The sequence below is a fragment of the Hippocampus bargibanti genome, linkage group LG15, assembly GCF_051943395.1.
Source record: "Hippocampus bargibanti isolate YZ-2025 linkage group LG15, ASM5194339v1, whole genome shotgun sequence".
Classification (NCBI taxonomy): Eukaryota; Metazoa; Chordata; class Actinopteri; order Syngnathiformes; family Syngnathidae; genus Hippocampus; species Hippocampus bargibanti.
In genome coordinates, this window is record NC_142748.1 from 4,205,383 (window position 1) to 4,232,902 (window position 27,520).

At 39.7% G+C, this 27,520-nt stretch overlaps 5 protein-coding genes across 6 annotated transcripts; 2 read left to right on the plus strand and 3 right to left on the minus strand.

Annotated features, from left to right (window-relative positions):
* Positions 1–11,236: 11,236 nt before the first annotated feature.
* On the plus strand, positions 11,237–15,862 carry meiob (meiosis specific with OB-fold). The gene is made up of 13 exons (XM_089015690.1): positions 11,237–12,912; positions 13,081–13,138; positions 13,307–13,438; positions 13,510–13,582; positions 13,653–13,848; positions 13,971–14,071; positions 14,202–14,254; positions 14,412–14,507; positions 14,656–14,748; positions 14,956–15,100; positions 15,169–15,355; positions 15,443–15,529; positions 15,604–15,862. The coding sequence occupies exons 1-13, from the start codon at positions 12,856–12,858 to the stop codon at positions 15,715–15,717; spliced, it is 1,392 nt and encodes a 463-aa protein (XP_088871816.1). The 5' UTR covers positions 11,237–12,855; the 3' UTR covers positions 15,718–15,862.
* A 696-nt stretch (positions 15,863–16,558) lies between these two features.
* On the plus strand, positions 16,559–18,657 carry mlst8 (MTOR associated protein, LST8 homolog (S. cerevisiae)). The gene is made up of 8 exons (XM_089015681.1): positions 16,559–16,694; positions 17,021–17,072; positions 17,231–17,393; positions 17,546–17,621; positions 17,718–17,870; positions 18,017–18,141; positions 18,235–18,398; positions 18,474–18,657. Exons 1-8 carry the CDS (start codon positions 16,566–16,568, stop codon positions 18,590–18,592), a joined length of 981 nt encoding a protein of 326 aa, XP_088871807.1. The 5' UTR covers positions 16,559–16,565; the 3' UTR covers positions 18,593–18,657.
* Positions 18,658–18,805: 148 nt separating this feature from the next.
* Positions 18,806–21,758, minus strand: bricd5 (BRICHOS domain containing 5). 2 transcript variants are annotated; one of them, XM_089015687.1, is made up of 6 exons: positions 21,624–21,758; positions 21,425–21,556; positions 21,222–21,365; positions 20,300–20,407; positions 19,090–19,240; positions 18,806–18,950 (listed from the first exon to the last, which is right to left on the minus strand). In XM_089015687.1, the coding sequence occupies exons 1-6, from the start codon at positions 21,669–21,671 to the stop codon at positions 18,856–18,858; spliced, it is 678 nt and encodes a 225-aa protein (XP_088871813.1). In that variant the 5' UTR covers positions 21,672–21,758; the 3' UTR covers positions 18,806–18,855. The 2 variants fall into 2 exon arrangements, with proteins under 2 accessions (XP_088871813.1, XP_088871812.1); XM_089015686.1 differs by having other exon boundaries at positions 19,090–19,243.
* A 1,444-nt stretch (positions 21,759–23,202) lies between these two features.
* Positions 23,203–24,485, minus strand: pgp (phosphoglycolate phosphatase). The gene is made up of 2 exons (XM_089015683.1): positions 23,606–24,485; positions 23,203–23,528 (listed from the first exon to the last, which is right to left on the minus strand). Exons 1-2 carry the CDS (start codon positions 24,198–24,200, stop codon positions 23,203–23,205), a joined length of 921 nt encoding a protein of 306 aa, XP_088871809.1. The 5' UTR covers positions 24,201–24,485.
* A 310-nt stretch (positions 24,486–24,795) lies between these two features.
* Positions 24,796–27,047, minus strand: zdhhc4 (zDHHC palmitoyltransferase 4). Its single transcript, XM_089015679.1, has 6 exons — positions 26,624–27,047; positions 26,431–26,504; positions 26,168–26,346; positions 25,958–26,083; positions 25,476–25,720; positions 24,796–25,370 (listed from the first exon to the last, which is right to left on the minus strand). The coding sequence occupies exons 1-6, from the start codon at positions 26,744–26,746 to the stop codon at positions 25,071–25,073; spliced, it is 1,047 nt and encodes a 348-aa protein (XP_088871805.1). The 5' UTR covers positions 26,747–27,047; the 3' UTR covers positions 24,796–25,070.
* Between the last annotated feature and the right edge of the window lie 473 nt (positions 27,048–27,520).

A 27,520-nucleotide genomic window follows, 5' to 3' on the forward strand; every position in this document is an offset into this window, starting at 1 on the left:
CGTCATTGATCCTTAAGGCCTATAGGAAATCAATGACACAGTGACGACCGTCTGTTCATATTAGCATTAGAGTGGAATTCACTCATGCTATGGATGAGAAATAACTACACATAAACAATAAATAAAGTTTGTTAACTAATTGAATAAATAATTAAATAACTAAATGAATAACTCAAAAAACGAAATCAATCAATCAATCAATGGTATGAAGTTTCCTTTTCCAGCCCTTCTCCCAATAATCATTCCTATGTAAAAAAAATGGCAGCCAGATTGAAGGAACAGAAGTCCAACTCTGGTGGTCTGGAGCATGACATCACAGATGGCCAAGGAGAAAACGACTATGGGTCAAAATAAAACAGCCGAAAGAAAGAGAAGACAACACAGCGGATTTCCGCAGTTTAAACGGCGGACCGACCAATGAAAACAAAGGGTTTTTTTATGTGGTCGAAAAATGGCAAAGAAATTCAAAGCGCCTGTTTAAACTCTCCGCTATAGACCGACGACGGGCCAAGTATAAATCTCCCGCCATGACAGACGTCAAGTAATCACAAACAGGAGCTGAAACGCTGACATTAGAGGTCATGAAATTTAACTTAATAGACATCGCACACGTCCTGATGGAGCCATTTAGATTCCCTCCACGCCGCAGGGTCAGAACTAAACTGTGCTCTCTGGGTCTTGCGGCTGATCTAACAGACGCGTGTCAGCAACCCCCTCATCACCCCGCAAAATGCTTTTTCTAAAAATGCGTAGTTTGGCCACAGGGAGGCAGTATAAAAATGAGACAAATATACAAACAAATTGGAAGTATCTGTGACTCCGAAAGCTGCAGGAAAGCTTCAACAATACAAAATACGGTATATGCCTTTGACGATTGATATATTGCCTGTCTATATGTGTTACTGCACTGTTTGTGTTCACAGGTGTTAACAGTTCTCATGGCGTTTTGCTGGGATTATGCTAGCAATGTGAAATTTGATATATTGCCTGTCTATATATGTTACTGCACTATTTGTGTTTACGGGTTTGTTCCGATTAACAGTTCCTACGGCGTTTTGCTGGGATTATGCTAGTAGTGTGAAATTTGATATATTGCCTGTCTATATGTGCGACTGCACCGTTTGTGTTCACAGGTGTGTTCCAATGAACAGTTCCTATGGTGTTTTGCCGGGATTATGCGAGCAGTGTGAAATTTGATATATCGTCTGTCTATATGTGCTACTGTACCGTTTGTGTCCACGTGTGTGTTCCGATGAACACACACACACCATGGTGTTTTGTTTTGCTGGGAATATGCTAGCAGCGTGAAACAAAATTAGATTTTTTTTTTAACACACAATTTGGAAACCTCTATCGCTCACAAATATAGTGTCCCAGTCTCAACTCCCCATCCCACCTCTCTGTCCGTCAAATGTCCCTAGGCAGTCTCCATAAATCTTCCCTACATTTTAACCAAAAATCAAATCAACATTTATTGTTGAACTGATGCTGATGGTCCCCAGTGGAACCCCGAAATGTGTTCCCCCTCCAACCCCCTCAATTCCATTTGTGTCATCCCTCTGTACGTTCGCTCGACGTACCGCAGCATGGAAGCCCACAGGGGCGCTGACCGCTTAATCCCGGGGAAGGTTGGCACCCACCTACATTCCACTCGCCGTCATCCTTCCCAGTCCACGCTAGCAAGTTGCCAAGGCCACGCTAATGTGTGATGGCGCAGACTGGGTAGAAGGCCAATAATTCGTTCCATTCCTTTTTATTAAACTCATAGCCGCATTGTTATTAGCGTGCGTTTGCCTGATGCCTTCCACATGGGATGTTACAAGCATCCTGAGGAAATTCTTTTTTTTTTTGGTTCTGTTTCTTTTGCTTCCGATGTCAGTCTGCTTTGAGGAAAACAACATGTCTCCTTTTTGACAGGTTTTAGCCCCCATTATAAAACATCCACTCATCTGGGCCATTTCTGCAATGAAATTGCCCCCCATCCCCTCCCAGTCCCCTGCCTCTCACACTGTGAATCAGCTATTCCAAATACATTCTAAGCTCCCATTGTGGAGAGCGTGCAGATGACAAATGACTCAAAAGATGAAGAGTCGGTCTTTTCGAGTACTTCTCAAATAAATGACCTATTTACAAAGAAGCTAGTGCTCAGGATGTTCAACGGCATACACGTGACGCCGCAGCTCATTAAGCAGTTTGTTTTGAGATCTCGGCGAGCGTTCTCGCTATTGTGATTCATCGACTTGCAAAGTGGCATAGATTGTCAACATCGCTCTCTGTGTCTTTTGGAGACAGACAAATGTTGACATCGGAAACAATGATATTGTCACTGAAAAAGAACTTATTGTGTGAAACTTTTTTTTTAAAACGAGGCAACTATAACCCTTTCAAGGAGAGCGGTCACGACTGCCTTGCGGCAAGTTTTGGATTCAATAAATGCATATAAATACACTATAATACAATACATATTCATTTTTATAGCGCTTTAAGAACAGTAGAAACTGTAGCAAAGCGCTTAACATAGATTACTATCATATAAAGCAGTCACAAAGATAGTAGAAAGCACTAGGGAGTAAAATTAAGATCAAGTCTGAATGATGCAAAGTCAAGATGATTGCGATGACAACAACAATGCAGCAGTGCGACGGTCCAATGTATTTTTTGACATGCAGGCAAGACGTTATTGATTTTATGATGGAAGCTACGAACCGGATGAAAATTGACTAGGGGCCGCGTTTGGCCCCCGGGCCAGATTTTGGACAACAGGGCATTAAATAATTCCAACAGGAATGGCTGCTAAAAAATAAATAAATCCCATCCCATAAGAGAAATACGGTGGCCCAGTAGTCAAGCACGCCGACTTCACAGTGCAGAGGTCGTAAGTATGAAGGGTATGTCATGAAGTGCTGCCTTCATGAGTGAAAATTCAATGGAAAATGTTAATTTTGCTAAAATACAAAATATTAGCTACACCATGGTGAGCGTCAGATATGATGCTTCAATCCGCAGCGATATTACAATACAATACAATACATCCTAATTTATGTAGCACTTTCACAACAGCTGTAGCTGCAACAAAGCGCTTCACATAATAGTCAATACAAAGCAAAATAATAAACACAACAGGAACATAAAAACATGGACAGTTGTGCAATCTTAACAACTTCCCCATATATGATTTGATGTTTAAGTACAAGAAAAAACACTATTACATGGAGCCGTTCTGATGAAAGAGGAGAGGATGAAAGCCTTTTTTTCACCAGTGGATCAGATAAGTCGTGGTGGAATGTGCACTTATGCTACAAGCTAAATGTTGAAAGCAAACACAAAGCTGTAGCATTGACAAAAACAGATTGTCTCACATCTCCTGTCACACATACTGTAAATCTGCTTCAATTCCAAGCCGCGACCGTTCCACATAAGCTTTACAAATGTGAGATAAATCATTCAAATATATCTTTCTTATTATTAGTTATGTGCTTTTACCAAAATATTAATTCTAATTACTGTGTGTACTGTAAATTCCATGCTTCCAACATTTTTTTTTCTGCTTTTATTGGGAACGTTGAGAACATCGGCACTTGATGAACCCATTTTTTAAAATGAGTCATAACTACCATTCGGGTCTCGTGGAGAAACATTTGCGGCCATCTTTCAGGGACAATGCATCATTGTTCGAGTGGGGGCATACGCGCCAACCAAATGAAGGCGTCTGCTGAATGTATCCCTCAGCAGTAATTAAAGAAACGTGCTCAATCCCCTTTCACGGCCTGAAAACAGAACGCTTTTAAATATGAAAAAAAAATGTCAGTCGGGGTCAAATGCTGTTCGATATTTCTGTCAGATGCTGTCGGAAGGCGGAGGGGCGCGGGCCAGGGGGCTTAAAGAAGGATGTAAAGATTGGAGTCGGTGGAGACAGTTTGATGGGCTGACTTTCCTTAAGTATGCACCACTGGGATTCTGCGGGCTAAAGATGATGAATGGGTGAAGTTTTCTCTTGGCATCGACACATTTTCATTGGCAGCCTGATGTTTTTATTTTTTTATTTCCAGGAGAATAAAATTGTGTGATTCACCTCCGAGCGGAATCCCATTGCGTCTGTCGCGGTGTAATTCAACTAAGTACATTTACTCAACAACCGATTTTGGAAATTTGTGGATGTTTACATTCCGTGTCACTGTCTGCATTGATTTGAGCAAAGCAAACACTTTTTCTTCACTTGGAACAATTTTCCTGACTTGAAATTACTCTAAGTGTTTTGGATTGCAGTAATCTGTTCATTCGCAAGAGCAAATTCCACCCGGAGGAAATCCACGCAGGAAAAACAAAAGCTCCCATTCAGCCCCGATGGGTTGGAGCCCGGAAAATGGTGCCGCCATACATTAGCGAGACTGTTAAACTACTGTACATTAACCCTTTCGGGCACGGAGGAATACTACAGTGCAGTTGTCCCCAACCTTTTTTTGCACCACGGACCAGTTTAATGTCAGACAATATTTTCACGGACCGGTGGATAAATACAACAAAATAAAATGATACGACAGGCATGGAAACTTTTTTTTTTTTATATTTTAATAAACATGAATCCATTGTGTATTTTTACTCGTTTTTACACGTTTTTACTCATTTTGCTAGCTTACGGTGGGCTAATTTTAGCGGTATGTATCACGTGACCTAGACAAGCGTTTTGACATGTGTCAAGAGTAAGTCATAGAGGGACGTAATCTGGTAATTTTTCATTTTTCAAAATAAAACATAGTTCGGACTCAGATAATAAATAAAACGGAAATTATGTAAATTATTTATTCTTTCTGCGCAGCCCGGTACCAAATGACCCACGGACCGGTACGGACCTCTGCTACAGTGGACAGCTTATCATGTGATCAAGTTACAAGTTGCATGAAAGGGTTTAAAATAAAAATAAATATGCTGAGTGATTAAATATTATCACTAAATTTAACTAAAGTCTAAAAATAACTAAAGTCCCAAGTTTTAGGACTACATAAACATTCAATGCAGCGTAAGAGAGCTTAGCCTCTCTTCTTTCATAAGAAAAAAAAATAGTTACTTCCTAAGTTATATGGGTCTGGAGTTATATGAGCTTGAAATGAGGGCAGGTGTCAAAAATACAATGCGATATATGCATATTGGTTTATATAGTGCTGAAGCTAGAACAAAGCGCTAACATGGGAAAAAAATAGAACCACTGCCACCTTGTGGATAACAAAAAACACTGCCAGAGGCCATGACCAGCGCTTTATCGGCACTCAAGCATGAAAAAAAAAAAACAAAACCCGAACAAATTCGAGAATGGCGCTCTGTCATAATTCCTGAATACTACTAAAAGTAAAAACTACTACACAAACAAACAGCCCACTCTGAGCTAAACAACAAGAAGCTTTGCTAATGGGGAAAAGCAAAAAAACACATACAGTAAAGTCTCGTTATATCGATATCGGATATATCGATAGTCCCGGTTATATGGATATTTTTTCGGACTCCCTTGAATATCGATATAACGAGACTTTACTGTATTACGCAATTGATGACATCTCCAAATAATAAGCTCGCAATTCATCTCCTCCTGGGTGGCGGCGAGTGCTTTAAAAAAAAGATGGCGCGTGACTCATGAAATCGCAAGAAATATAATAACAGATGGATCATTTTATCTTACTGGGTATTACATTTTGATTCTAACCATCATAGTGTTGCAATGACATCTTGAGTCAGTAAAATGATGGTATTATTTCCAGACACCCACATTGCCCAGAAGATGAGTCTTTCGAATGTTCTGCCCTCGGGTACAAAATGTCCAGTTGCAAAATGTTATCCGTTGTGCTGCACTGATGTTCCTTTTTATATCCAAGTTCTTTCTTAGAGCTCGAAAACATCAAGTCACTTACTTGCATGATGTGAAACGTTTGTGCATGCTTCGGTATATTCTGAAAATTATCTGTGTTGTTTTCGAAAGAGATTTGTGAAGCGACGCCGCATAGTCAGCGTCGCTTCGAGGCATGCCACAGACGCCAAGGCGAGGCCGTAATTGGGGAAGGTCGACACGCAGGGAGATGGTGAACATGCCTGGGCGACATGCTTGGATAATTATTCCCTATCCTAGTCTTTGCTTTTATTTTTAATCTATGTGTCTATGTGTCTAAGTGTCTATTTATCTATTTATCAATTTAGCTTTTTATCGATTTATCTTTTTATCTATGTATCTATTTATTTTTATCGATTTATTTTTTTATCCATTTAGCTTTTTAGCTTTATCTATTTATCTATGTGTCTATTTGTCTATTTATCTATTTAGCTTTTTATCTTTTTATCGATTTATCTTTTTATCTATTCATCTATTTATCAGTTTATTTTTTATCTATTTATCTACTTATCTATTTAGCCTTTTATCCATTTAGCTTTTTACCTTTGTCTATTTATCGATGTATCTATTTGTCTATCTATGCATCTATTTATCAATTTATCTAATTGTCTATTTATCTATTTATCTATTTTATTGATTTAGCTTTTTATCTAATTATTGATTTAGCTTTTTAGCTGTTTAGCTTTTTATCCATTTATCCATTTAGCTTTATCTATTTATCTAGGTATCTATTTGTCTGTTTTTTTAGCTTTTTACCTTTGTCTATTTATATATGTATCTATTTGTCAATTTATCTGTTTATCGATGCATATATTTATCAATTTATCTATTTCTCTATTTATCTTTTTATCTATTTATCTATTTTATGGAGTTAGCTTTTTATCTATTTTTTGATTAAGCTTTTTATCTATTGATGTAGCTTGTTACCTAGTTATCGATTATCTATTTTTTATTTTTATTTTTTTATATTTTTATCTTTTTATTTTTTTCTGTTTTTCTATTTTTCTATTATTTTATTTATGCATAATAAACGATTTAAAGCAAATCTTAAAAAAGTGCTTTACAGTTATCTTATAGCATATTTATGATCATAATTTTCATAATTCATTACAAGGGCTCAGCCACTCTCCCAATGACACGGTAGCTTATTTGTTTATATGGTGACAAAAAAAGTGGTGCATCAGCATTTACAGTATTTTCTTAATCTGCTTTCTTTCTTCTTTCACACCTACACAAAGACTTCTAATGCCCCCTGCGGTCCTTCGTAAGTTGATTCTGTGTGATATTTTGGATGGAATGTATGTTTAAAGGACAACCGACGTCTCCGGACAAATTGTGTCCATAATTTGTAAAATGGCTTCAAATGACTTCTACTGAGCGTATTTTACAAAGATTCCACCGCATCTAGCTATATTTTACGTTTTAAGACTTGCGCTGAATATTCAGGAAGTCTTGTTTTTGAGTTGGTGACGAGTCCATACGTTACGTCACTGAAGGAACGCCCTTGATCGAAAAAAGGACACATTGTAGCAGTCCTTCCATCACGTCAATGCATTTTGCTGCACTTTGGTCTGAAAATGTCATGTAGGCCCAAAAAGAGGCAGAAGAGGGTGACAAAGCTCCATGTAAGGAATTAATCAGCCTGTGGAAACGGGCTGATTAAGTCCTTACACGGCTTTTTCGCCATTTTCTGCCTTTTTTGGGTGCGACATTTCCCACCCCTGATGCCTCAAAATGACACGGAATAAATTCTTTAATCGATTGCAAACATGTATGCTTTCTTCTTCAGAACTATTTGAATCATATTCATAACTGGATGAGTAACAAGAAAGCATATTCTCTGAATCTGAAGCCATTGTTTTGGTTCTCGAGCAAGGCAAGACATCTTGCCGTGACACCAGGAACACGTGGGTGGGACCTTCTGAAACTGGCCACTTCCGGTTTCAAATTGAAGTACTTTTTAGACACTTTAAGTCATTTTTATTGGTGTTTTGACGAAAAATATCATAATGCGTGTTTTGGGTATTTTAGATGCTATAAAACGTTTTTCTGATGTCAGTTAGGAAACAAAAAAGTGACGTCGGTTGTCCTTTAAGGCTTGTTTGATTTGTACTGAAAAATAAACAGTTAATAAAATAGATGCTCTTTAAAGATAAGTACATGTACAACTGGACAGAATACTACATATGTTACTACAAAAATGTTTGTATGCACCGTTGTTCGTAACTCGAATGTTCTTAAGTAGGGGAGCGTCTGTATACCCCTTGGTTTATTTTCATTATCCGTCCTGCTTTTCGACAGCTCATGATTAGCATCATTTCACCTTTCCTTTAGAGCCACACATTTAGTTCTGTGACCAGAAAGTGTGCATTCACTGGCCTCGAACGGGCCCAGTGGTGCAGCAGCAGGAACCGTCCATCACACAGGTGGCAGGGAAATTATAGGGTCCGCATACAGTACTCGTATTTTGGACGGCAATAAAGTCTACTCGGGCTAATGCCAACAACTGCAAAACCTATACTTGGATGTAAAAAGTCTCGGATAAGGTTTTACCAGCCTATATGTTTAATGATCTGAAGCAATAACAACGATGGGATGTCATGTGGCTCTTTCAAGGAGGTTTTGCAGTGAAGTGGTCTTTTTCTTAATAATAGCTCGATTGTCATGTGTGCATGTGAACTAAAGCTGCCGGTTAAATATTTCAACCTGTCATTGTACAAAAATTATACTGTTTTTTTGTACAAAAAAAAAAGAATTAACAGCTCTGGAAAATTGCTTTGCCTTAAAGGACAACCGACGTCTCCAGACAAGTTGTGTCTACAATTTGTAAAATGGCTTCAAATGACTTCTACTGGCCGTATTTTAATAAGATTCCACCGCATTTTGCTATATTTTAAGTTTTAAGACTCGCGCTGAACATTCAGGAAGCCTTGTTTTTGAGTTGATGACGAGTCCATATGTGACGTCAGAAAAGGACCGCCTCCTGACCGTAAAAAATACGCAGTGTAGCGTCGTTCCATCACGTCAATGTATTTTGCTGTACTGTTTTTTTTTTTTTTTTTTTAACTTTGTGTTAAATCCAAATGTCGCCAGAAGAGGGCGTCCAAGCTCCATGGAAGGAATTTATCAGCCTGTGGAAACGGGCTGATTCATTCCTCACGGGAGCTGGTCGCCATTTTTGGGTGCGACATTACCCACCGCCCGTTTGCCTCAAAATGACATGGAATAAATTCTTTAATCGATTGCAAACATGTATGCTTTCCTCTTCAGAACTATTTGAATCATATTCATAACTGGATGTGTAAAAAGCATATTATCCGAATCTGAAGCCATTGTTTTTATTCTCCAGCAATGCAAGACGTCTTGGTGTGATGTCACGAACTGGGGGCTCAATTTTTTGCAGATTTTGGACACTTTAAGTCATTCTTATTGGTGTTTTGCATTTGAATAAAAATATCATACTGCATGTTTTGGGTATTTTAGATGCTATAAAACGTTTTTCTGATGTCAGTTAAAAAACAAAAAAAGTGACGTCGGTTGCCCTTTAAACCACATCACATGCTGACTTAGTGTAAACATAAGATTAGGACTTCCTGGTTGCAAATGGCCTCCCAGAGGAAGAGCTGCGCTTCGACAAAGACACAATACAGCCGAGGACTAACAAAGGCGCGGCAACCCCGAAAAGATTCGAGTTTGGCAAAGAGCTGCCATTTTGCTGGCATGCCCCGAAGCATTCACTGGTGTCTGTAATTCATCCTCGTCGCTTTCGGGGGTTGCACGGTTGGACCGCAAATTTCCCGTCTGGTGCCATTGTGGACAGCTAGTTATTAAATAAAAAAAGTGCGGTGGCCAAAAGGATCCTGATCAGACAAATCTACGACGCTCATCGAGGAGAGACAAAAACGTGAAGCGTTGTACTTCGAAAATTCCCACAGTCAAAATGGCTCCTGTGTTACATAACCTTAAATGACATGCGATGATTTACAAACACAGTCCACCATCATTATTGAACTCAACAGTAATTTCCAAAAGAGGAAAATAAATAAAAAAATGACTGGTATTATATAAAATCCTATCCGGCATTTACGAATCATTGAGGTAAATTTAGTTAATTAGGACAGAGGAAAAAATGCACTTACAGTGAGACGCTGGCGGATGAGTCTTCACCACAAACCGTAACTGGAAAAGAAACATTGATGTTAATGACGTGATTTCGCTGAGCTTCGAACACAAGGCTGTTTATTATTTCTTCCTGTCAATCAACTCTTCCAATATAATTTCAACTGTTTTTTTATGTGAACTATTTATGATCTTTACTTTGCTCGGCAATAATCTTCCGACAAATAATTGCACCACAAATTAAACTTAGACCTTCTTGCAGATGCAATATTGAAGCAAGAGATGATTAATGTCATATTAGGACAGACTGTGAATCAATGGGAATAAATCATTCGCCCAAATGGATTTATCTGATCGGGCGACATAAAGACGCTGCAGTGATTAATAGCATTTTGATGAGAGACAAAAAAACATGAACACAATTTCAAAATTGCATTTCATTTAAAGGACAACCGACATCACTTTTTTGTTTCCTAACTGACATTAGAAGAACGTTTTATAGCATCTAAAATACCCAAAACATCCAGTATTATATTTTTAATCAAAAATGACTTGAATGAAATGAATGAATGAAAATAAAATGAATGAAAATAAATATGACTTAAAGTGTCCAAAATCTGCAAAAAAATGAACCCGAAAATGGCCAGTTTCAGAAGATCCCGCCCCCTTGTTCGTGGTGTCACCCCAAGACGTCTTGCCTTGCTGGAGAATCAAAACAATGGCTTCAGATTCGGAGAATATGCTTTCTTGTTACTCATCCAGTTATGAATATGATTCAAATAGTTCTGAAGAGGAAAGCATACATGTTTGCAATCGATTAAAGAATTTATTCCGTGCCATTTTGAGGCAATAGGGGGGGGGGGGGGGATGTATCAACAAAAAAAGAGGCAGAAAATGGCGACAAAGGTGTGTGTAAGGAATTAATCAGCCCGTTTCCACAGGCTGATTAATTCCTTACATTGAGCTTTGCCGCCCTCTTCTGCCTCTTTTTTTGGTGCTACACGAAGTTTTCAGACCAAACAAAGTACAGCAAAATGCATTGAAGTGATGGAAGGACTGCTACAATGTGTCCTTTTTTCGGTCAGGGGCGTTCCTTCAGTGACGTCACGTACGGACTCGTCACCAACTCAAAAACAAGACATCCGGAATATTCAGTGCGAGTCTTAAAACGTCAAATATAGCTATATGCGGTGGAATCTTTGTAAAATACGCTCAGTAGAAGTCATTTGAAGCCATTTTACAAATTATGGACACAACTTGTCCGGAGATGTCGGTTGTCCTTTAAATAGCAGATACATTCCATCACACATGTAATCAATCACTTTTTAATATAATAATAAACTTCATTTATAAACGACTTTCAAAACTCTCAAGGACACTTTATAGTCACAGGACAGCCAGCGAATGGATAGCTATTAGCTAGCGAATAGATAGCTAATATCTAGCTAGCTATATATTGCTGTTTTACATTACACAACATATTATGTGCTAAGTCAAATGTATCCATAGACAGTGACCTAAAATTTGAAATGGCTAAAAAAAAAATCTACGTTAGTCGAAAGGGATATACATGATGATCCACCCAAACAACCAACTGTGAGGATTATTCATCCACAGAGATGAGGAAAAAAAAAACCTTGCAGTATGATAATCTACCCAAACAGTCAACTGTGAGGATTATTCCTACACAGAGATGAGGAAAAAGGCTGCATTTGCGGGTTTACCGTCACCGCTCTTCAGTCATGCTTAGCTGTATAAGACAGTATCACGAGTCAGATACAGCTTTGTTCAATCAAACGGACAGGAAATTGTCACATTCGTCTCTGCCAAGATGTCATTTGTTGAATCGTGTGCTGTGATTTATGATTGGAATAGATTAGCATGACAATATCCACAATGTCGTGTGTATAGTGCGACATTTAGAAGAAATTAAAACTGTGTAGGCAAAGGTATTGGGACACCGCTCGCCATTGGGAATGATTTTCAAGCCAAATAATGCAGTGTCACTTGGTTAAAAATTATGTATCTTTTTTCATCCGTGCATAATAATTACTTTCAGTGACAGATAGGTTTATAAAATACACATTTGTTTTTACACCACACACGTGCAGATATTTTTTTTTTGTGTGTGGCGGTACTTTTTTGTCACTTTTTTGCAATAACATGTCCCTGTAGCATTGTGGACTATTCATATGCAGTTCAACAGATATCAGTGTCATCATTTTCAAGTTATTTTTTCTGTGCCGGTTTGGGTTTTTCCATTGTTTACCAAAAGCGGACAGTATTTTTTGTACATGTGAATATAGATTGTTTTAGGCTACTTTAGTTTGGTGGTTTACTGTGAGTTCTATTTGAAAGGGGAAAATACACAATAAAATTACATATTTTTTTAATCAACATGTTTTTGTCCCATGGCCCAATAAAGGTTTGGAAATACAAATTTCAGGGGATTCGAATTGGATTTTAAATAGGGTGTTTCGCTTTCTGAGCTAAAAATAAATAAAGAAATAAAATACTTGAATGACAAGTGTTTATTGAAATTGGCTTGCTGGACTAAGCATAATTGCAGAGTCCAAAAAGAGCGTTTAAATGCAATATTTAGACATGTTTGTTTGGACGATTTCAACGATATTACCGCATTTGGAATATTTCCCACTGTACCCGAAGGCATCAAACAAGCAAACACATTTGCCGTGATAAAACTGAACAAGGTTGCACTGATACAAACTCATCCAGAATTCTTTGAGCAGTTAAATACTATATGTTGATATTAGTTTGTTGTACTTGTATTTAACTCGTTGATATTAATAAAATATTGTATTTAAAGTTGTTGGGAAGAATTATTTGAAAAAGTGCTGGAAATGGCCGCCATCAACTACAATTGCATCTCTGAGCTTCATCCCAAATTGACTCACCCTGTAAGTAAAACAACACTTATTTTGACAACATTCTTAACTTTTTAGGGGCAGGGTGGCTTGTATGATTATTATAATTATTATTAGTAACTTAGCATGGTCTGGCGTTGTGATACAACGTTTAAGGCTGGATTTATTGATTCACTATAACTTGTCTGCATCTTATTGCAGAAAATGATCGGTGTAATCATTTGGAAAACTGATACTAAAAGCTTCCCCGACAGAAAAAGTACGTATTACATTTATTCTGTCAGCATGTTGACTTTATTATTTTATAAGTGCATTATCACGTTGTAAAATAATTCATGCTATCGTATTTTGTCCACTGGTGCCCTCTTGTGGTGAAATGTTGTAAAATCGTTTGAGCGTTCTTTCTCATTTACTGTTTTTTTTTTAGATGCTGGAGTGGACAGATTTACTTTTGGCTTCACCGTCAAGGACTCTCCTGACTTTTTCATCAATGTATCGGCCTGGGGGAGTGATGGTTACATTAACATGCTGTCCGGCAGTTTCAGTATTGGTGATGTTGGTAAGATCGACCCCCTACTAACGTGTCTACTCTGATATCGCTAATTGCCTCAGTCATTACTATGTCTTCAGTCATTATTGAAAACCCATTGGTGACCACCAAAGATCCGGAGAAAGAGGAAAGATTCTGTCCTACAACACCAGGGTAAGTAATCCTCAAGTCACATAATTTCCAATATCTAAATTCACAGCTCTCCTTTCCTTCTCCATGCCAGTCCCTATAGGTTGCTGCTTGCAGAGGCTCATTCCCAAGTGTCTCTTTGTGTGGACATGGACACCAGTGACAGGTTGCTACCGCTGATTCACATGCCAGTGAAGGACTCCAGAGACTTTTACCCACTGGGAGATGTCGTGGCCAATGGGAAGAGTCTGGATGGATCATTTATAAATATACTAGCTGGCGTGAAAGCGGTAGGTTCTCAATTGCGTGAACCACAAACTCACGTGTGATCTTATAGGAGTCGGTTTTCATCAAACACCATCAAAAGGTCATTTCATTCCGGTTTTCGCGCTATGCCGTTCTACTTTTTCAGATTGGTGAGATGAAACTGTTCAGGAAATCTGATGGACGCCAGGGACAGAGGATGGAAGTGAAGCTTTTTGATGAGTTGGTCACGTCCTTCCCGCTCATTTGGTGGGTTTCCTACTTTGTGTTCCATTTAGTCGTAGGTTTGTTTCAATCCCATTGACTTTGGTTAAAAAAAAATCTAGTTGAACTTGTTGGCCTCTCCAGACTAACTTCCTGACCTGTAATTAATTCACAGTTGGGACAGAGAAGCCATTCAACATGTCCAGACTTCAGTATCCAAAGGGACTGGTAGGAATGAATCTCTAGTGGAATGTTATTCCTACCCGTCACGTCCTATTAACATTCCCGTATAAAAGCCATGCATAACTGCAGACACTTGAGATGAAGCGCTCTGTTATTTTTCGAGATACCTAACGCATGTTTTGACTCCATTCCTCATTCCAAGTGATCTTCATAGCGGATACAAAGATTAACTTTGACAGCTTCCGCAACGGAATGACCGCAACAGTCAACTCCAAAACCATTATCACTGTCAATCCTGGTAAGCGTGTCACCGCGTCGTTTACGTCAAAGCGTAACAGCTAACAATTAACTCATTCCCTGCCAGACATGTGCAAAAAAAATGTGTCAACTCCAGTGCCAGGGTTTTTGACATTGTCACTGTATGTGTTTTTTTTGGGTGGGGGCAGATACGCAAGAAGCTGGCTTGCTGTGCAGATATGCTACACAGCTATTGGAATCAGGCGCTCTGGAACAAGATGACAAGGCAGAGGATGTGTTGGGTAATTTAGCATAAATTCTTAAAAACTGGCTCTTGGTATTATTCGAAGAAAAAGGCCCTGTATTTTAATGAGAAACGTGAAGCGTTTGGGAGTCGGCCCACGTGTCTGTTTGAAATTATGAGGTGGTGAAAAAAAAATGGTGGGATTTAGTGTCATTCTCATTTTCTTCTCATTATATGTCCAAATGACTTGTTTCTGATTGAGCAGTGGAGTCAATCACCACCGTGTACACTGTGAGTCAGCTTAAAGAAAAAAGCCAAGAAACACCAGAAACCTCCTATGGCATCACATACAGTTTCATCTCTAAACTCGATCTGGATTCTTGCATTTCCAAAGTCATCAAGACTCGCTGGTATGCTCACTCACATGGGATGAGTTACTCGTTGCAACATTTGCTCACTTTTTTTAATGGTCTTTCAGCGCCAAGTGCAAGTTCCAAGTGACTGAAGGCGTCCAGTATTGCAGCAACCAGTTGTGTCCAGGAAAAGGTCAAGTCTTCTCATTCATCACTGGCTTTGACCTCCTGGTGGACCTCACGGACCACACGGGCACGCTGCACGCCTGTACCCTCAGAAGCCCAGTTGCTGAGGCCATGTTAGGATGCACTGTCAGTACAGTATTACAAATTGCACAATTGTTATTCATCAAAAATCAGAGGAGGGGGGAAAAAATGTATCTTTTCCTTTCGCTTCAGATCGAGCAGTTTACTACTTTAAGCGAAAATGAGCGCACAGCAATGAAGTGGAAGTTTCTTCTGGAGAGATGCAAAACATATGTAAAGGTACAAATTGCTGTTCACTTTTAAAGATTCAGCGCAAAGACACATTCTAAATGTTTCTGCATAACTTGTTTTAGATCCTCCCGTCCACAAGGACAAAAAGTGGAGTGCGGGCAGTGGTCCTGGCATGTTCACTGGCCGACCCGGGTGAGGTGAAGCAGCACATGTCAACTCTGCCTAAGGAGAACTGAGAAACTCCCCTCAGATACACTGTTGAAGCTTGAATATTTGTTTCTTCTAAGCATAACACAGAAGTGAGCGTTTGTGTTTACATTGTTCTTATTATGCCTGTTCTTTGACACTGTTTTGGATTCGTCTGAGGTGGTAAATAGTGACATATTCAGTATAATAAAGACATTTTTTGTTCAAGTCTGGTCTCTTAAATCTTAACGGTACTTTTTTTCTATCCCTAGTATTTTCAGATTTTGGTAAGGGGGTGAAAACATGTTAAAAACATTCAGATAATTAACATAAGGAGTTGAAAGAACTGGGGCGTGTGACTTTCAAATAATGAACAGTTAACATTCTTAAAGTATGTCAATACAGTATACAAATAAAAATGCTGCCATATATTTTCCCAACATAAGGTATAATTTACACCGCCTTCATATTTATAGGGGAGTCCTATTCAATGTTACTTTTATTTAACATTTGCGACAATAAAATTACAAGCCAGCAGAGGGCAACACTGACGCAAGCAAAGCGGAACTATTCTGTCACCATTATTTGTTGCTTAGGGGGTCATTTTGAAAGACGCACATACTTTGTGCAGCACTAAAAAAACAGGTAATCAACATTAATCTAACTTTTCCTACTTTAAACAGTGTCATTTGTGTTGTTTTTCCATCCATTCATGGTTATAGTTTTACTAGAAATACTTTTAATATCGTATATATGCTGTTCCAACCCATTTAACGCGGCACAAACGTTACCTGTCAGGTGCTGTCATTTTGGAGTTTGCGGTGTGTGTGTATTAATTAAACGTTAACGCGTATTGGTGGATTACACTCACATTGACAGTGGCAGCCAGAAGACAAGCATGAACGTGAATCAGGGGACCGTGGGCAGCGACCCGGTCATTTTGGCCACTGCTGGATACGACCACACAGTCCGCTTTTGGCAAGCCCACAGCGGAATCTGCACCCGAACTGTTCAACACCAGGACTCGGTATCCTTAATTAGGCATCACATTTCCGGTTGAAAAAAATGCAATGCGTCTTTCCGTCTGCTTTTTTTTTTTATTTTAATATTCAACGTCTCTTTTAGGAGCTTGTTTTTGGTGAAAAGGCGCTTAAAAATGAAATGTATTATTATTACATCAATCTGAAACACGACTTTGTACTCAATGATCAAGTTGTGAGTGACAACTGATGGCCGTGGTTTACGTAACTGACTTCCGTGCAGGAAGTGTGGGTTCAGTTCCTATGCAATCACTGTAAAATCGAGAAAATGATTTTGTTTCTTAAATGTTTCTTTAACAAATCTTGTTGCCAGCAAGTCAATTCACTTGAAGTCACGCCTGACAGGAGTATGATTGCTGCTGCAGGTTTGTTTGTTTTTTAATGACTCAGAAATCATCATACATATAATGTGTATGTTATGGATAATACTTTGCTTTGCTAATGTTAAGCAGATTCCTTACTTACAGTGTATTGTAGGTGTTCAAATACCTGACATGTTTTGTACTTTGCTTTGCCTTTTAAGGTTATCAACATATCCGCATGTACGACCTGAACTCCAACAATCCCAACCCAGTCATCAACTATGACGGCGTAAGCAAGAACATCACCTCTGTGGGGTTCCATGAAGATGGACGCTGGATGTACACTGGAGGAGAAGATTGCATGGCTCGTATTTGGGATCTGAGGTACTCTATTGAACTGGACTGTAAGAAGGGTTCTTTGGTGGTCTGCCAATTTAAGATAACATAGTAGCAAAGTCAGAATTAGAGTAAATGTTTGGATGAAAATGATAAATATTAAGTATTTAAAGACAATAAAATAACTTAATTCCATGCAGGTCTCGAAATCTGCAGTGTCAAAGGATCTTTCAGGTCAACGCACCCATCAATTGCGTGTGCCTGCATCCAAACCAGGTGGAATATTCACAAATGCATACAGACGTTGGTTTTGCTGCCGTAAATTGTATTTTTTTTTTCCATTATCGGGCAAATAAAGTGTTTTATTTTCAGGCAGAACTTATCGTCGGAGACCAGAGTGGAGTGATTCATATTTGGGATCTGAAAACAGACCATAATGAGCAGCTCATTCCTGAGCCGGAAGTGTCTGTCAACGCGGTTCATATCAATCCAGATGCCAGTTCAATGGCAGCAGTCAACAGCTCGGTAAATTCAACATTTTTTTAACCCTTTCTGCAAAAGTGGTTACAACTATGTACAATTTATCATGTAATCAGATTACAAGGATGCATAAAAGCTAAAAAATTTGAAGGTGATAATTCCTAAAACTTTCTAATTGTTCTTCACAACAGGGTAACTGTTACGTGTGGAACCTGGTTGGAGGCATAGGAGATGAGGTGACGCAACTCATTCCCAAAACCAAAATCCCGGCGCACAAACGCTACTCCCTACGCTGCAAGTTTAGCCCCGATTCCACGTGAGTCTTTGCAGCTGCAAAAAAAATTCTATATGTTACCTTACGATGCATCAAATTGAGTTTCGCGGATGTCGCCGTGGTTTTCATCTTCAGTCTGTTAGCCACCTGCTCAGCTGACCAAACCTGTAAAATTTGGAGGACGTCCAATTTCTCTCTTATGACCGAATTGAGCATCAAGAGTAACAATCCTGGAGAGACATCTAGAGGCTGGATGTGGGACTGCGCCTTTTCAGGGGACTCACAGTACATCGTCACAGGTAGGCCAAGTTTGACGGAAACATTCCGAGACGATCGACGGAATAATAACAACGAATTACGTTATTTCTCCACAGCTTCATCGGACAACTTGGCTCGTTTGTGGTGCGTGGAGACGGGCGAGATCAAAAGGGAGTATAGCGGCCATCAGAAGGCTGTGGTGTGCCTGGCCTTCAATGACAGCGTGCTGACATAAGGATCGGGGACGGTGTAACGTTGAAAGATCATTAACTTTTTTTTTTTAATACATTCTAAAAAGTGTTTGTTTTTTGTTTTATTTCAACATTGATGTTACACCGGTACAAATGGGGAGCCACAGGGCGTTAGTTGTAGCAATGAATTTTGTCTCTCCAATGTACTGACAGCATTCATCTTGTATATTTATTCTCGATAGAGCTTCAAAAAACAAAAAAAAGTTCCTCCTCATAACCCCCCGGGATTATTATTACAGATCAAAAATCACTCCGGTAGGTAATAAAAACAAACAGACACGCAGACATTGTTGGGAAAGCATATGTCTATGCAGAAATACACCAGCCGCTGTTTGCCCTTCCCTGTGAAGAAAAGACAAACAGAAATCGAAACTTATCTCAAATAAATCAATCCAAATTGAAATAACTTGATTTTTTTCTCATGCATGAAAAATATTACAATTTAACGTTTAAAGTCATGCTTTGTTCTCCACTCCTTTACCTTCAGCCCTTTTGGTCCAGTGAATAGTCTTATCCTGACACAAAAGTTTCAAAGGTCCTTCCAAAGTGGAGGCATCTATCTGATGAGCGGAAAGGACCCCCAAGATCTCGGTGCGTCGGGTGGTCTCGTTCGCGGAAAGATGGAACGGATTCTGCTGGAGAAAAAAAATATATGCATGTATATATATAAACATATTATGGTGACAAATATGGTTAGTAAAATATCAGAAAGGCTCCATTGAGAACTAATTGGAAGACAGCGGGGCAGTATTTCATTCCAAAATAGAAGACCCCCCCCCCTCTCAACACACACACACACATAAACACACACACAGTGAAGCTATTGTATCTGCTCCAGTCTCCTGTAAGAAGAGCCCACGCTGCATGGATCACATTTTCTGAGGAATCCAGCAGGAGCGAGACCTGAAAAGGATCTTCTTCAACGCCCCCGTTTTACATTTAGCAGTGAAGTATTCATGCATGCAGAACCACACTATAAATGCGCAAGTTGGGTTAAAACTGCCATAATGTCACTATGAATATTAATAATAATACATGTTAGTTATAAGCACATTGCAAAACCCTCAAGGACACCAGCTCCCCAAAAGAAATCTGTTGGTCTGGCAATCTTGCAAAAATTGGGTTAAAACTGCCATACTGTGACTATAAATTAATAATAATAATAATAATAATAATACATTTTACTTATAAACGGCTTTCAAAACTCTCAAGGACACTTTACAGCCAATACCAGCCTCCCCCTAAATAAAAAAAATCCATGTTGGTCTGGCAATCTTGCAGAAGTCGGGTTAAAACTGTCATATGTATAAATTAATAAAACTATTAATAATAATAGTAATAATACATTTTATTAATAAGCCCCTTTCAAAACTCGCAAGGACACTTAAAAAATCCATGTTGGTCTGGCAATCTTCATTTCTGTAAAATATTTTGGACAATTCTATGCTAGCAACTTTGTAGGAACCAATTTTGCTCATGAGATGGAACTTTGGAGCTCCTCAAGAACATGTCAACATAGTTTCTCGAAATGTTGTACAAGTGAGTTTTTCAGGAAAAAAAATGAATAATTTGGCATACATGTTAAGTTTCAGAAATCATTCATTGGGAGATATTCGTAATTGCGAGTCTGTAGTGCTTTCATTGTACTGTATATGTATAAATTCAATTAGTATAAAAATGTATTTCGGTACCTTTTGTACCGATGCTTGAAGAAGGGAGTGCACATTCTCGTAATCCGATGTCTCCATGGTCCGCAGCAAGCAACTCTCCTGGTGGACCGGCTGGTAACACACCAGACCCTTTAAAAACAATTAATAATAAATAAATATCTAAAAAACACAAAACACGCAGTATGATATTTTTATTCAAATGTAAAATACCAATAAAAATGAATTAAAGTGTCCAAAATCTGCAAAAAAATTGAGCTGCGAATTGGGCATTTTCAGAAAGTCCCGCCCCCAGTTCGTGACGTCACGCCAATACGTCTTGCATTGCTGGAGAATCAAAACAATGGCTTTAGATTCAGAGGAGATACTTTCTTGTTACTCCTCCAGTTATGAATATGATACAAATAATTCTGAAGAGGAAAGCATACATGTTTGTAATCGATGAAATAATTTATTCCGTGCCATTTTGAGACAACATTGGGGGGAAATATAACACCCAAAAAGAGGCAGAAAATGGCGTCCATGCTCTTGTGAGGACTTAATCAGCCCGTTTCCACAGGCTGATAAATTCCTTCCATGGAGCTTGTTCGCACTCTTCTGGCAGCTTTTTGGTACAACATGAGGTTTTCAGATCAAACAAGTACAGCAAAATACATTGACGTGACGGAAGGACTGCTACAATGCGTGTTTTTTTTTCGGTCAGGGGTGTTCCTTTCGTGACGTCACGTATGGACTCGTCACCAACTCAAAAACGAGACTTCCTGAATATTCAGCGCGAGTCTTAAAACGTAAAATATAGCTATATGCAATGGAATCTTATTAAAAATACGCTCAGTAGAAGTCATTTTACAACTTATGGACAACCGGAGACGTCGGTTGTCCTTTAAAGCACAGCAGAATGTAATCAAACATATTCCCCTCCGTCATTCATACCACGTGAACGTACATGTTTAATGTCAAAGAGCACAATGGATGTTTGATTCGACTGCGCCGTCACCGAAAAGGTCACAAGGTCGTTCTCCTGGTCCACGATTGCAGATTGGTTTAGGCGCAGGACCCCTGCCGGGTCGGGAGCTGTGAATCGGATCGCCTGTGAAGAATAACGAAGATGAGAAGGGGGGGGGGGGGTGAAAATATGATCAGACAAACCTGTTGGTGATGTTGCAGCAAATCGAGGTGACCAGTCAATCCGAGCGCCAGGAGGATAAGGAGCAATAAAGCTACGAGGCTAATACAGAGAGCTTTTTTGGGGATGTGGTGGGAATCAGAGCAGCCCCTTTTCTAAATAGAAAAAAAGAAATCAACTGAGAAAAATTCAGCATGAAGAACCAGGAAATGACACGCTTACCAAAGAACCTTCTGGAAGATCCCAACACCTTCGACTCCCGCGTCCCATCGTGGCTCCTTACTCGGAGCTGTGCTCATGACAAGAGCTTTGTCCGAAATCCGCTTCACCTGGCTGCCTTCCGTTTTCATCCCCAAAGACCCCCACCGCCATCCCCCTAAATTCACTCCACCCCTTCAATCCAAATTCTTGAATCACCTGAACCTTTACGGAGGGAGATTGTTTTCATACCTTTGACCGTACAAGGAAGAAGTCATTACATTTTGGTGTGGATTCACAAGTTGCCCTTCCTGCACACGCTTGGCAGTCGACATCAGTGCAGACAATAAACAAAGGCAAAAAAAAAAAAAAGCAGCCGTGGCATGGAAGGTAACCCTCAAGTAGGCGAGAGGTGCAAGCACACACTTTATGGAAAAAAATACCCGTGTCGCATGAACCACAGCAAGCTGAGGTTAAGATTATTTTTTTTCTTCTATTTTCTTTAACTCATTCACTACCAGACGTGCAAAAAATGTGTCCACACCAGTGCCGGGGTTTTTGTCATTCTCACTCAAATTCCAGGACCCAAAGAATATTGAGTTTTAGGACTACATAAACATTCTATGCAAAGTAAGAAACCTTAGACTCTCTTCTTTCATCAGAAAAGTTAATTCCTAAATTATATGGGTCTGGAGTTATATGACTGTGAAATGAGGGCAGCTGTGCAAAATACAATGCAATACATACTGTTTTTATATAGCGCTTTAACAACAGCTGAAGTTGGGACAAAGCGCTAATTAGCTAGCTATCTGGCTGGCTATCTATTAGCTAGCTGACTAGCTTTCAATCTATTTGAGTTATTCGGGGTTTCAGTGAACGCTGTCGCACGTAGCTGCCGCTGCTCACCCACAGAAACAAACTTATTCTGTGACTGTAAAGTGACCTTGAAAGTTTTGAAAGGCGCTTAGAAATGAAATGGATTATTATTATTATTATTAACATTGAAAAAAAAAAAGGAAATTCTGCCCCCTTGTGGAAGGAGAAAGAATTTCCAGAGGTCTGGCCAGCGCTTTATTGGCACCCAGGCATGACAAAACAAACCCCAAATAAATTTGGCAGTAGCACTCTACGTCAAATAAATTCGTGGATGGCGGTGAATGAGTTAATCAACGTTGCATATTTGTGTGAACATCAAGAGGCCCGCGCAAAAGAAAATCATTCGCCACTTAGCCAAAAACTTTATCTCACAAGATCAATAAAATATATCAAAGTACTTTTTTCCCCTAAAAAGTACAGTTATCTCCGAATGCTATACTGTGTGGTAATCATCTGTATTCTTGATACTGTGTTGCGCGGAAAATACATGTGAAATAAGAGTGCTTAAAAAAATACACTCATTTGTAACTTAGCACAGGGTTAGCTTAGCACAGTTTGACACATTACCCCAAAAAGAAATAATAATAATGCAATTAGCATTTTTAGCGATTCAAGTAGCACCTTGATAATTAAGGATACAATCTCTTTTAAAAAGATGACAGTAGTTGTGTCAAAAAGATAAAAAAACTGGTGAATATAACCTCGGCGAGTGGAAGATGACGGACCTTCATCCCTGTAGGGCCGGGAGCAAATCCGCAATGCTCTCCACGTAATAATCCGGCACCATTTTCTGCCTCTCCGAGCAGCCGCTCTTCTGATTAGCCACAGCATCGTCCACCGTGCTGACGCCGGTGAGGGTGAGGAGCGTCTTGAGGCCGCAGTTGGAACCCAGCATGATGTCCGTGTCCAGTCGGTCTCCCACCATCAGGCATCGGCCGGGGTCTACGTTGAACTTGGAGGACACGCAGTCAAACATGAAGCGGCTGGGTTTGCCTACCGTGGCGGCTTGGCGCTGGGCTGCGGTTTCAACTGCCTGCAGTAGGCAGCCTGTACCTGACGGGAGCAAGAAGAGGCATTTGAACACTTAGCATTTGAACTGGTAGAGAGCTTCTAAGCAGAAATTGTCCTACCTGGGACTGCTGTGCCCCCCTCCAGAGGCAGCCTAGTGTCCCGATTGGTACCCACAAACAAACAGTCCTTTCGGGTGAGGTATTGCAAGGCTCTGTTTATCTTCATGTAGCTGAAATGCTCATCAAATCCGACCAGAACCGCCTTCACGTCAGGTTCCAGAGGCACGTTGGCCCAGTCGGTCTGCTTGCCAAAGATGTGGTCCGGTCCCAGTCCCGTCTGCTGGATACCGACCGCTTCCAGTTCCTGTTTCATAGCGTTGCTGCCTATCAGGTAGACTTTGCCTTGTAGCTTGCACACCGTCTTCAGGTAAATGGCGGAGCAGTACGCAGTCCCAAACACCTCGTCCTCATTGGCATTAAATCCCATCGTGGACATTTTATCCACGTACATATTTCTTGTCTTGGTGCTGTTATTGGTCACGAAAAAGACTTTCTTCCCATGTTCCTTAAGCAGCTTGATGACTTGAGGGGCACCGGGGATGGCCTGGTCCCCCCTCCAGATGACCCCGTCGCAGTCAAACAGGACGCTGTCCACAGAGGCCAACAGTTGTTTCGACAACTCGCCGCTGAGTCGGACGCATTTTGATTCGGCCATGACGAGGAAAGTTGCACCCAAGTGTTAAAAATAAACACTTAATTTGTACGGTAGTTGCGCAATCGAGGAGCGTTCGCTTTCCTGACCAGGAAATACGAGTATTTCTAGCGTATCTCGTATTTCTAGCGCATTACATACCCTAATTTACAGGTCGAGGGCAAGTTATAACACGACCATAAGTCTAACTTCTCGGGATAAACAAATAACTTAAGTTGTCCCGAAACAAAAAGTGAGCAAAACCTGACCTTCCAGTGAGCCCTTCTTTTTAACAACGCGACAACTTCCGCACCGGCTTAAAACTAAAAGGACCCATGACGTAAACCACGCCCACCTGCATTGAGGGTCCGTTTCTACGCCTGTTGAAAATATCATGTCCTTTACAGTTTGCAGTATTGGACGTTCGGCTAATCACAACATGATATACTCTACTCTACAGAAGTAACACATTAAAACTTTTTATTTCATGCTATATACTCCTTATTATAATTAGGATTTGATGTACATTCATATTTCTCATTATTTTTGTTTGGTGGTGTATTTTGGGTGTTGTGGCCTCGACATCTAATGTTAGAACAACACAAGAAATGAATTCAAATTACAAATGCATGATTTTTAATCGTGAAAAAATACAATTTAACATGCAGTTGAAAGCAATATATTTTAAAAAAATTGTTTCACATAGAAACCCCCTTACACGTTATATAAAATTCTCATTTGAAATTAAAAATACATAATCAATGGTGTAACAACAATCAATGGTGTAAAGAAATTCCATCAATGTTAGTCATGGGGACCTTTCTAATCTGTGACACTGTGTGGATGTCTATTTTGTTTTTGATATGTAAACGGAGACCAATCGCAGACAATTTTCTAGGTGTTTTTTTTCCCACCAGGTCGTTGAGGAAAAAATATCTCTCCCAAATTTCGCAGTACCCCTCGGCTGTAGTAGTTTCTCTTCCAGTTATGAGACGCCGTGCTACACAAATGATCTCCCGCGGAAGACGGGTGGCAGTGCTGACAAACATGGCCGCGATTTCTGTACCACTCATTGGACGTTTGATTGATGAGCGCCAAGAACAAATGGAACAGTGTGTAACCTGCGAGCAGCAAGAAGACAAAGATGACAAAGCCCAGCATGAAGACGATTCGAGGGAAGGTCAGGAACAGATGCTACAAAGAAAAAAAAAGAACGTCTTTTTAAATGAAATATGCCCACTAAATTTATCAATCAATTTATGTTACAATAAGGAGGAAAATTGTGCTATTGATTCTTACCTGGATGACAAATTGAGGCCCAGCTTGCTGTTGCTGGCCATATTCATCAATGTAATTTGCCCACAGTAGCCCCGACTGCAGCACGGCTTCAAACAGCACATAAGCCGTCAAGATGGCGATATCAGCCGACATGGCGCATACGCTGATCAAGTACAGCAGGAAATACCGGATGTTGTAAGCCCCGATGCAGTTGTTCACCCAGATGCAATGGTGGTCGAAACGCTGCACGCACCTGTTGCACATTCCTGATATACAAAGTGCATTTGGGGTTCAGACAATTTTAATTGTCAATAAAATGGTCCGAAAGGAAAAGAAGAAGACTAAAATGGGGTGAATAATATGTTGGAACTTGGCACAAGAATAAAAGCTGAGTTGAATGTGTGGTATTTAGATAATTTCTCAATGAAGGAATGACGAAATGCAAGGATGCAAACAGAAAGGATAAGATAAAGAGGCAAGAACCGACGATACAAAGAACTCACTGCAGTGCTTGGAACGGGCAGGTTTGATAAGGTGACATGTTGGGCAAGAGATGCCAGGCTGAAACAGTCTGTTGTCATATGGATACACTGTTAACTGGCTGGAGAGTTTCTTCTTGGTCACGGTGCCTTTGAAACGACAACAAATAAAAAAGTTATGGAGTGACGGAGGATAAAATAACAATACCAAATGCAAAGCCAATAAAAAAGTACCTGGTTCTTCTTTGATGCAAAGGTAGAAGAAGAACGTCTTTATGACAAGGAGGATGTAAGGCACGGATAGGCTGATCAGGGAGATGCCCATCTCGACGCAAAAACTAAAAACTTCATAGGTGAACTCAGCATAGACGGCTCCTTCTAACAGGATGTGCAGAATGATGAACATTTTGTTCCTGCAAAGACAGGGAAAGAGCACATTAGAATGGCAGCGATCTTGATGACAAGATAGCAAATGAAAAGATAGCAAAAGTACACACCTCTGGTGAAAAAATATGTGCGAGGTCCACCGTAAACACCGCTTGAGCCATTTTGGAGTCAGTGGTAAAACGAACTGTCAATTGTAGAAGAAAAGTATATTGTAGTGAGCCTGTTGACGATGTGAACCTTATCTTACAGCGTCCCCTAGAGTGCATTTCTGGTGATATCAATAAAATACCCCATTTGTCTCACCGTTGTTATGGTGTCGAAAATATAAGAAAATGGACTTTGTGGCTGGCCCGAATATTTGCAGACTAAAATGATGGACGTGAGCACCACAGCCACGTAGATGGCAAACAAAGTGAGGAAATCCATGTATCACGGAACAACTTGCACATGGATTCGCCGTATAACCTCACAACAACGCCGATAATATCGCCACTGTCAAATTCCGCAGGCGTTTTGTTCCAAAGTGAAGAATAAATGGCAACGAAAATACATTCTAAACTTCAAAGGTGGTGGAATATATTTTACCGCAGGTCTTTGCGCTTATCCAAGATACAGTACATGTTTTAAAGTTTCACCTTTAGATGTAAAAACAATCATTTGAAAAATATGACCTAAAGTTAACATAACTGGTAAAGTGTGCAGGAAGCGACGGTGTTTACGTTCGCGTTTGTTCTACTTCCTGTAAATATTGCTACTTCCGGAACATGCGTGCAAGCTGGCGGAAGTGGGTGTGGCTCATCCGTGCAAAAATACTTATTTTAAAACTCGAAATAAAACGACTAATTTTACGTTATATATTGTATTTGTGGTTAATATAATGATTAAAACAATAAATATTTATTTTCCATTCACGTGTACTTTACGATTAAGTGCTTGCCTTGCATTAAACTTTGTAATATCGAGTAATGTTATTTTTGTTGCTTTCCCTTTTTAATTTTCGTTACTTTTATATTTCAGAGATTGTTCATTTCAAATCATATCTAAAATATGATCTCGCGTTAACATAAGTGGTAAAGTTATGCAGGTGGCGACAGTGTTTTCGTTTCACGTTTGGTGTACTTCCTGTAAACATTGCTGCTTTCTTAGCATGCGTGGATAGCTAGCGGAAGTGGGTGTGGCTTAACTGTCCTGAAAGAATAA